Source organism: Vigna umbellata, chromosome 1, assembly GCF_029865625.1.
Source record: "Vigna umbellata cultivar VRB3 chromosome 1, Vumbellata_1.0, whole genome shotgun sequence".
In the NCBI taxonomy this organism is placed as follows: Eukaryota; Viridiplantae; Streptophyta; class Magnoliopsida; order Fabales; family Fabaceae; genus Vigna; species Vigna umbellata.
Genome location: NC_142165.1, coordinates 20,020,622 through 20,031,205, shown reverse-complemented (window position 1 = coordinate 20,031,205; position 10,584 = coordinate 20,020,622). Strand labels below are relative to the sequence as shown.

The window sequence follows — 10,584 nt, the reverse complement described above, 5'->3', positions numbered from 1 at the left end:
AGAGATATGACGTGATTTAGAATAATGAATGTTGTTTATAAGAATTCTATTTATACGTTAAACTTTTAGTATTAAAATAATTGAGTTTCACTATTTTAAATTCATTAACAATTTTAAAACATGATTTTCTAAAATTTTACACAAATAAAATATTTAAATAATCTAAAGTCTATAATAGTAAATTAATTGTGATATATGATATAACAAATAAATTAAAGTATGATTCAAATTTGAAACAAATATTTTGAATAATTAATTTTGAATTTTATTTCAAGTACTTGTTTTTTAATGTATGAAAAATGCATATTAACCTTGATTAAATCGTGATAATTTCTAAATAGAAAAGATATAAGTATCTTTATACAGATAATTATTTTTGTTTCTTCAATAAATGAAGTATTCACCCTTATGTTTTAATAAAGTAATACTCTTTTATTGATATTTTAATTATTATATGTTTAGATATTGAGATTTTATAGATAAATTTAAGAAATATAATACTTTATCTTTTATTGGTATTTTGATTATTATCTTTGTAGATAATTAAGGCTTTCTTTAATAATTTGGAAAAGATAAGTATTTGGTTTATAATTTTATACATAAGTGAAAATCACTAAGGATTAAAAAATATATCAACAAAATCAGTTATCAATAGAGTTAGTTACTTCAAGTACAATTTCAAGTTTAATCCAGCGTGTTCTACATTTCTAAAAATCTATAAATAGAAGGTTTTACAAAGTTGAAATTCAATTCTTGGGTAGAAACTCATTCTAGAAACCGGAGGCACTCATCATTATTTATTTTTTAGTGTTCACAATGTATAAGAGTAACTAACTCCCTTATTCACGAGGTTAGACATAATGTATCTTAACTTTTTATGATTTTTGTTATTCAATATATTTCGTTCCCATTACTTTTGTTTCTGTATAGTATGAAATATTAACCGAGCGGTTACAAACAACCAACCGGATATTTAGGTAATCTGTTTATATCTTATTCTGTTTATATTTTATTGGGCTTATATCAGCTCAGGATCCATGAGGTAAATTATAAATACAAAGCCAGGGCCAAAAGCCAGGTACGTTTCACTTACGCATCATTCACTAAATATTCAACCAAGAGCCGAGGCTCTTCAAATCACACGCCTAACTTGAGCGTCGGAGTACCTTTTGCAGGTACATCCACCCCCGTCCAAAAGGAGACCGATCGGCTTGCGCCAACACCGATCGACCAGCAGCTGGAGTTTGGAGGCGAGCGAGCAGCCCCGACACATCAACAGGTTAGTTTCTCGGTCCCAAAACTTTCCACCGAAACATTTTGGCGCCCACCGTGGGGCCGAGCGGCAAACCCAAATGGTGACCACGAGGAGCATGGAGGAAGAACAACAGACCAGAGATTTGATAGCGCAGATGCAGGCGCAAATACAGGCACAAGCCAGAACCATACAAGCACAGACGCACGCACAACAAGAGATGCAACGAAGGCACGCAGAAGAGATTGCAATGTTGAGAGCAGAGCGCGGTCGTGCCGAACAGTCCGCGCAGCACTCGGAGTCTACAGCCGATCGGGGTAACAACCGGCACAATGATAACGCTGGAAGTCGCACTCAGCAGCCATCTCGGCATACTGACCCGAACGATCGGGGAAGAAGGGAACCATCCCCCTTACGAACCGATCGGCCCTCCAGTCTGCTCCCTTTCACTGCGGTCATCATGCAAACTCCAATGCCAGAAAGGAACCCTCCTGTATTGGATAAGTATGATGGCTCGACAGATCCCGACAATCATCTCAGGATTTTCACCAATGCAATGGTGTTCTACACGGACAGTGATCCGGTTATGTGCAGAGCCTTCTCCTTATCACTCAAGGACGAAGCATTAGAGTGGTATAACACTCTTCCCCCAAACACAGTGGATTGCTTCGCCACTGTGGAAAACCTTTTTAAAAGGCAATACGCCTCCAATCGTAATCAGGAGGTAACGCCGGCGGAATTGGTAAATACTAAACAGGAAAAGGGAGAAACTTTGAAGGCCTTTATGAAAAGGTATATGGAAACTGCACGACGAGTCAAAGAGGTAAGTCAATCTTTTATCATCACCAATTTGCCTTCCTGTCTAAAACCAGGGTACTTTGCTGAGAAATTGTATGCACGACCGCCAAAAACAATGGAGGAGCTCCAAGAACGGATAGCCGAATTCATCCGCATGGAGGACATGCGAATTTCACAACGAAAGCGACAACAAGAAACTGAGGCAAGTGGAGGGAGGAAGGACGGTAAACGACCGTTCGGCAATAATGGTAAAAGCGGGGAGCTTTCCCGAACATTTAAATTTAATCACTATACACCCCTCAACACACCTAGGGCAAAAGTTCTTGAAGAAGCTCTAAACGCTGAACTTCTCACACTCCAAACGAAGCCATCTCCAAGATACGCAGATGAAAGGAAGAGTTGTCATTTCCACCAGAATCGGGGGCATACCACAGAAGAATGCATTACGCTGAAAAACGAAATAGAACGTCTCATTCGGGCAGGACACCTCCGTAATTACATACAAGAAACAAGAAGAAGTCCCGAACGAGCGTATCGGAAGAACGAACGCAGGCGAGACTATAGTCGCAGTCCTGCTCGTCATCGTGAACGATCGGTTCGCGGAGTTATAAACTGAAGATAGCAATCCAAATCTCTATTTAATGTCATCTTTAAATTTTTGATTTAGACTTTTGTTATTAAACTTTCGTTGTGCAATGAATAAAACCGAGCAATTCACGCTCGATCATCGGTTACCAATGTCGATCAAGAATTTCAACCAACAGAGGTAAAACCCTCTCAAAGCCGAACGGTAAAGCCCGTTCCCTAGGAAGCACTCCTAGGTCGAAGACCGAGCGGTAAATCCCCCTCGGGAGAGAGGTAAAGCCCTCTCAACGACGAACGGTAAATTCCGTTCACTAGGAAGCACTCCTAGCTCAAAGCAGAGGTAAAACCCTCTCCAAGCCGAACGGTAAAGCCCGTTCCCTAGGAAGCACTCCTAGGTCGAAGACCGAGCGGTAAATCCCCCTCGGGAGAGAGGTAAAACCCTCTCAACGACGAACGGTAAATCCCGTTCACTAGGAAACAATCCTAGCTCAAAACAGAGGTAAAACCCTATCAAAGCCGAACGGTAAAGCCCGTTCCCTAGGAAGCACTCCTAGGTCGAAGACCGAGCGGTAAATCCCCCTCGGAAGAGAGGTAAAGTCCTCTCAAAGACGAACGGTAAATCCCGTTCACTAGGAAACAATCCTAGCTCAAAACAGAGGTAAAACCCTCTCAAAGCCGAACGGTAAAGCCCGTTCCCTAGGAAGCACTCCTAGGTCGAAGACCGAGCGGTAAATCCCTCTCGGGAGAGAGGTAAAGCCCTCTCAAAGACGAACGGTAAGTCCTAGGTTAAAGTTGAAGGTCGAGAGGTAAACCCCTCTCGGTAAATGTGGAAGGTCGAGAGGTAAATCCCTCTCGGTTAATGTTGAAGGTCGAGAGGTAAACCCCTCTCGGTTAAAGTCGAAGGTCGAGAGGTAAACCCCTCTCGGTTAAAGTCGAAGGTCGAGAGGTAAACCCCTCTCGGTTAAAGTGGAAGGTCGAGAGGTAAATCCCTCTCGGTGAATGTCGAAGGCCGAGAGGTAAACCCCTCTCGGTAAATGTGGAAGGTCGAGAGGTAAATCCCTCTCAGTTAATGTGGAAGGTCGAGAGGTAAATCCCTCTCGGTTAATGTCGAAGGTCGAGAGGTAAATCCCTCTCGGTAAAAGTAGAAGGTCGAGAGGTAAATCCCTCTCGGTGAATGTCGAAGGTCGAGAGGTAAACCCCTCTCGGTAAATGTGGAAGGTCGAGAGGTAAATCCCTCTCAGTTAATGTGGAAGGTCGAGAGGTAAATCCCTCTCGGTTAATGTCGAAGGTCGAGAGGTAAATCCCTCTCGGTAAAAGTAGAAGGTCGAGAGGTAAATCCCTCTCGGTTAATGTCGAAGGTCGAGAGGTAAACCCCTCTCGGTTAAAGTCGAAGGTCGAGAGGTAAACCCCTCTCGGTTCATGTTGAAGGACGAGCGGTAAATCCCGCTCGGTTAAAGTCGAAGGCCGAGAGGTAAATCCCTCTCGGTTCATGTTGAAGGACGAGCGGTAAATCCCACTCGGTTAATGTCGAAGGCCGAGAGGTAAATCCCTCTCGGTTCATGTTGAAAGACGAGCGGTAAATCCCGCTCGGTTCATGTTGAAGGTCGAGAGGTAAACCCCTCTCGGTAAATGTGGAAGGTCGAGAGGTAAATCCCTCTCGGTTAATGTCGAAGGTCGAGAGGTAAACCCCTCTCGGTTAAAGTCGAAGGTCGAGAGGTAAACCCCTCTCGGTTAAAATGGAAGGTCGAGAGGTAAATCCCTCTCGGTGAATGTCGAAGGTCGAGAGGTAAACCCCTCTCGGTTAAAGTAGAAGGTCGAGAGGTAAAGCCCTCTCGGTTAATGTCGAAGACCGAGAGGTAAACTCCTCTCGGTTTCTGTTGAAGGACGAGCTGTAAATCCAGCTCGGTTAATGTCGATCGTCGAGCGTCGATCGTCGAGCGGTAAAATCCGCTCGCTTATTGTCGAAGACCGAGAGGTAAAATTCCTCTCGATTCCTGTTGAAGGACGAGCGGTAAAACGCCATCGGTCTGTCTTTACATGGAAAAAGTTCTAAAAAGAACTCTCTTCAACCACCGACAAGAGCGGCAGAAGCTCACCAATACAACAAACACACCCTCCCTCAAACTCATAAGTCCTATAGTTAACCATGGCTAAAGCCAAACGCTTAACTCGGACTTGGGGGGCATAATGTATAGTATGAAATATTAACCGAGCGGTTACAAACAACCAACCAGATATTTAGGTAATCTGTTTATATCTTATTCTGTTTATATTTTATTGGGCTTATATCAGCTCAGGATCCATGAGGTAAATTATAAATACAAAGCCAGGGCCAAAAGCCAGGTACGTTTCACTTACGCATCATTCACTAAATATTCAACCAAGAGCCGAGGCTCTTCAAATCACACGCCTAACTTGAGCGTCGGAGTACCTTTTGCAGGTATATCCACCCCCGTCCAAAAGGAGACCGATCGGCTTGCGCCAACACCGATCGACCAGCAGCTGGAGTTTGGAGGCGAGCGAGCAGCCCCGACACATCAACAGGTTAGTTTCTCGGTCCCAAAACTTTCCACCGAAACAGTTTCTATTCTCGTTGATAACTGCATAATAATTTATTAAGTGCATTATGGATATCTTATTATTGGTCACAATGTTGAGACCTAGACTAGAATAAAATAATTAATTGACTGCGTATGTAGACATCCAAACTTAATACTTAATGTGAAATTTTAATAAAAAGATCTAAAAATTAAGATTTTTATTAATAAATTTAGACTTGTCTCTAATCCGTAATAAATAATGGTATGAAAATATTAGAATAGACATTAGAAATATATTATTTAGTGATTTCATATTAATTTGATACATGAAGTAGTTCTCATAAGCATTTTTATACATTTAATGGCGGTCTAGATCTTAGAATTATTCTAAAAGAATTTAAATCTTTTTATTATTCAAAAGTTATTTAACGTAAATTAATGAATAAATATATTTTTTTTTCTAAACAACGTAAGTCTATGTAGAAAACCAATATCAGAACTTATTCATTTTATTATTTTATTACTTGCACGGTTATATATGATTTAAGATATGACTGTTTATATAATTTTTTAAAATTATAAAATTTTGAAAATAAAATAAAAACTTAAAAATAAAAAATAAAAAAATTCGTGAATTGACGTGTTACACGTACGACAGTTATGTCAACTTTAAAAAGTAAAAGAACTAAATTAACCAAAAAAAAAAATTAAGCGAAATAAACCAACGAAACTACGAGAACTAAATATATAATTAAGTCTATATTAAAATTATAGAATTGCAAGAAGTTACTTCATTAAAGTTGTGTTTTTTCATAATATCTATCAATTTTTTTTCTTCTTTTCTAGGTTCTATAATTGGTTATAGGAATTCATTTTCAGACAACTGAAACTGGATTGTGGAAATTTAAAATACCTACAAATATTTTAATTTTTTCAATGACAACTATGTTATTCTAGCTAAGATAAATTCATTCAATTATTCACTTCTAAGTACAAGTATGTTTTAATTTTGATATTTTAACTATACTCACACTCTAAAAAATAAGCTTAATAATAGATTCATTTGTCTATATTGACCTTGAATATATATATATATATATATATATATATATATATATATATATATATATATATATATATATATATATATATATATATATATATTTCATACACAGATCAAATATGCGTAAAATACTTCTTCACACTTTTCAGTCTTCACATCGTAATATGTGATGTTCCACTTCACTTCCAAATAGTCTAAAATATGGTAGGATTGAGTTATCTCCAACATTCAAGGTGGAGTGTGTCTCTAAAACATACTTTAACTCTAAATCAAATCATAATAAATGTTATATTGAATGTGTAGTAATTTAGCTTGTGAATGAAGTTATGGATTTTAATTTAGTTGGACCTAGGTTGTGTAGATAATTTACCTTTAGTTTTTTAAGATTTTGTTAGTGTGATTTATGCCTAAACCTTCCATGTTAATTATAGTTCATCCTTAATAGCTATTGGCATTTTATCCTCATTAGCTATGGTCAAGATGTTATGACACTATATACTTCAGTGGATGAGCAACCCAACCTTGACAAGCTTTGGGAATGGACAATATGTGTCTTCCCTCATAAATCTTGAACGTGTTACAGTCGACAAGAAATGAGGGAATATAGCTTACAATGACGTTCTTGTGCTGTGGATCATTTGGTGCACATGTAACAAGTATTTTGAGAATCGAATTGTCACTAAACTTACGAATTGCACCAATGTCAGTAGGAGATTTCAATCAAATTATTAGATTTGAATGTATTAGAGATAGATGCTGATAGTAGTACCCTCTTCAGTTAAAGTAAAACTCCCCTTAAAAACCATTACAGTGCTTTTGTAAAACCTTGTATCATGATGTTACTTGGAATGTTATGCTCATATTGGTGACTTATTTGTACTTTCTGCAGGATACTGGACTGATACAACACGATATCAAAATTTATTCTCAATGTTGTAATAATTTGGATATGATCACAACTTAATTGGTAAAGGATCAGTACATCTTGAAAATTAGGACAACTCTGCTAATCAGACAGCAAAAGGAGAAGAAGATAGTTAAAGTAACATAATTTACTTATATTCACGAAATCATTAAAAGCCACAAATCACTTTAGCAAAAACACAACACAGTCAACCATAAAACTCTTCTAACAGGAAGATAAGAACTCAAACAGAGACAACACTGTTGTCTCTTCTGTTTATATCTTTATTTATGCAGTTCTTAAAAAGTTTAGCAAACTCAAGCAGCCTTAACTTCAATAGTCCTTGATTTCTTGGGTTCAGGAGGAGGCAATTTCTTCACAGTGACACTAAGCACACCATCTTCACACACTGCAGAGATTTCATCAGTGTTTGCATTTTCAGGTAACACAAACTTGCGCATGAATTTCCCAACCCTTCGTTCCATTCTGAGATACTTTGCCCCTTCTTTCTCTTCTTCCCTCTTTCTCTCACCGCTGATGAAAAGCACGTTACCATCTTCAACCAGAACCTTTATGTCCCCACATTTCAAACCCGGCATGTCGATCTGGAGCACATAGGAATTCGGATATTCCTTCACATCTGCAGGTGTTGCAGCCACGGCTTTCGCGTCCCGCACGTATGACCGTGTCGGAGCATTGTGTGTCTTGTCCCCTGCACTGTCCTCCGACATGTCCATGATGTGGTGCAGCGTGTGGAACAAAGGAGATTCCAGACCCATCACCCTCAAATCCATCACTTTTCAGATACGAGCAAAAGAAACCGCTTAGAAAGCAAAGATTTTTGTTTGAAATTTTGTTTAGTTTTGTGAATGTTTCTCGGTAGGGAAGAAAGTAGGTGGCTTTTTAAATAGGGGAATGTACATTGTTCCAGAAAGAAATGGACGTTTCTGATGAAAACGCGCTAAATGCAAATAGTTTTCTGGAACACAAGGCTCGGTTATTTTAGTCTTCCACTTTCGGGGTCCTTCTAATAATTTCCAGAATGTTCGAGTCATTATTATTATCCATTTTCTCCTTAATACGCTTAAGGTTTATTTGATTAATCAAATATTAACTTTTCTAATTTTTAATGAGTGCTTAATTTTGTAAAATAATAGTTATATTATTTATCTAAATTATTACGAAAGAATAAGTAATTTCTTTGATAAAATATAAAAAATTTCTCTTCTCCAAAAAAGATGTGAAATATAATATAGTTAATACGAGGATGATAACTGATATAAATGATAGATAAACAAAATTAAAAAATTAATAGGAACGGAGGAAGGAGAAGTATTGTACGAAAGTTGAGTGATACATTCTTTTTAATTTCTGAAATTTTAAAATTTACTACATCTCGGAAATTTATGATTTAAAAATCTGACAATTGCACTTTCTATAGAGTTTAACACGAGAGCATTCTCTGACTGAATAATCATATTTATTTAAAAATAAGGTAATATGAATTCTCGTAATATAGTTGTAAATTAAAAAACAGAAAATATATAATTTTAAAATATATAAACACTTTTTTATTTTTTAGCAAATGTAACGGAGGAAATAGAGTGGTTCGATTATAACTCTTAAAAAGAATGTGACTAACCAAGAAACTTGTAACAGGACTCGTTATCAGAAATCTTACTCTTCATTTTAAAGTGTCTTCATCTTTTATTTTATTGTTCTTATTACCATAATATCAATATCCAGTTCATTAATACACTAAGTTTCTAGAAAATTTTATTTCCCTGACTCACTTATCTGATAAATTCACCTAGCTCAATAGAAATCTACGATAGAACAATTCTGAAATCCATCACTCTCATCATGTTATCATGTTCTTCACCAGCAAATAAAATAGAGTCTCTGTTTCAAAAGGTTATACCACTTCAATTCTACCACTTCAATTTTCATGATATTAGTTTGTGATAGATGGGAAGATATTTAAGAAATTATAAAGCTCCGTTTTTGGTCTTTTATATGTGATGGTGACCATTCATGATATGAAAAAATCTATATAATTAGCTCTTAAATTCAGCTATTCCAGTACACGATTGAGAGATATGTCAAAAGAGGATCGAAGAATTAGAAGTCTGAGATGATTAAACCAAAATCACGGCTGCAATTATCACAAAACTACAAAGCAACAGAGGACATTAAAAAGAAATTACAACAAAACCAAGCTAAAACATCTTGTAACAGTGAAAATGAACAACTCTTTGCCACTAAGAGACACAAACATTCATTTGTTCTGTTCTTCCATATCAAGCAATCTTCACTTCAATAGTCCTAGGCTTCTTAGGTTCAGGAGGAGGCAATTTCTGCACAGTAACACTGAGAACACCATCTTGACACACAGCAGAGATTGCATCAATGTTTGCATTTTCAGGTAAAACAAACTTGCGCATGAATTTCCCAACTCTTCGTTCCATTCTCACAAACTTCACCCCTTCCTTCTCTTCTTCCCTCTTTCTCTCCCCGCTAATCAAAAGCACGTTATCGTCTTCAACCTGAACCTTTATGTCACCAGATTTCAACCCCGGCATGTCGATCAGGAACACGTAGGAATTCGGATATTCTTTCACATCCGCAGCTGTTGCAGCCATCGCTTTCGCGTCTCTCACGTATGTCTGTGTCGGAGCATTGTTTGTCTTCTCCCCTGCACCCTCCTCCGACATGTCCATCATGCGGTGCAGCGTGTGGAACAATGGAGATTCCAAACCCATCACTCTGAAATCCATCACTTTTCAGATACGAGAAAAGCTGTTTAGAAAGCCAAGATTTTCGTTTGAGAATTTGTTTTGTGGATATTTCTTGGATGGGAAGAAGGTTGGTGGCTATTTAAATGAGGAACTTACCTTGTTCCAGAAACAAATGGAAGTTTCTGATGTAAGCCAATACCACTAATTGCAAATAGAAGTTTCTGGAAGAACAATACTGGGTTCCGTTATTAGTCCTTGACTTTCCGGATCCTTCTAATAATTTCTGGAATTTAACTCATTATTACAATTATCCAATATTTATAAATAATAAACATTCGTAGGTACAAATTATTTATAAAGAATTTTATCACAAATATCACCCTCACAAATATTTTTTTGTCATTTTTAATAAGAGCTAGTAATGGAAGAGATAAACACATTTTGTGTAAAATTTTTAATTTTTTAGTTAAACATAATTATTTTATTTTGTTAATTGTTTTTTTTATAAGTTTTCTTCTTTAACATAATATTGATTAATTATCATAGTTTTTTTACTTTAAGTAATAATTTAATTTTATATATTATTATTCATAAAAAAATTAACTTTAATATATTTATTTAATGTGAATTTTAATTTTTTGTGTACTTAATTTATTTTAATTTTGTTGTTAATAATAGATTTATATGTAATGAAACAAAGATTT

At 36.7% G+C, this 10,584-nt stretch overlaps 2 protein-coding genes across 2 annotated transcripts; both read right to left on the bottom strand.

The window, feature by feature from the left end:
- Nucleotides 1–7,272: 7,272 nt before the first annotated feature.
- On the bottom strand, nt 7,273–8,091 carry LOC124841971 (17.9 kDa class II heat shock protein-like). The gene has a single exon (XM_047318359.2). The coding sequence runs from the start codon at nt 7,934–7,936 to the stop codon at nt 7,460–7,462; it is 477 nt and encodes a 158-aa protein (XP_047174315.1). The 5' UTR covers nt 7,937–8,091; the 3' UTR covers nt 7,273–7,459.
- A 1,189-nt stretch (nt 8,092–9,280) lies between these two features.
- On the bottom strand, nt 9,281–10,035 carry LOC124841981 (17.9 kDa class II heat shock protein). The gene has a single exon (XM_047318369.2). The coding sequence runs from the start codon at nt 9,917–9,919 to the stop codon at nt 9,443–9,445; it is 477 nt and encodes a 158-aa protein (XP_047174325.1). The 5' UTR covers nt 9,920–10,035; the 3' UTR covers nt 9,281–9,442.
- Nucleotides 10,036–10,584: the final 549 nt, after the last annotated feature.

Bases quoted from the DNA above. Each gene is read 5' to 3' on its own strand.
- LOC124841971 (XM_047318359.2), bottom strand. From the start codon at position 7,936: ATGGATTTGAGGGTGATGGGTCTGGAATCTCCTTTGTTCCACACGCTG.
- LOC124841981 (XM_047318369.2), bottom strand. From the start codon at position 9,919: ATGGATTTCAGAGTGATGGGTTTGGAATCTCCATTGTTCCACACGCTG.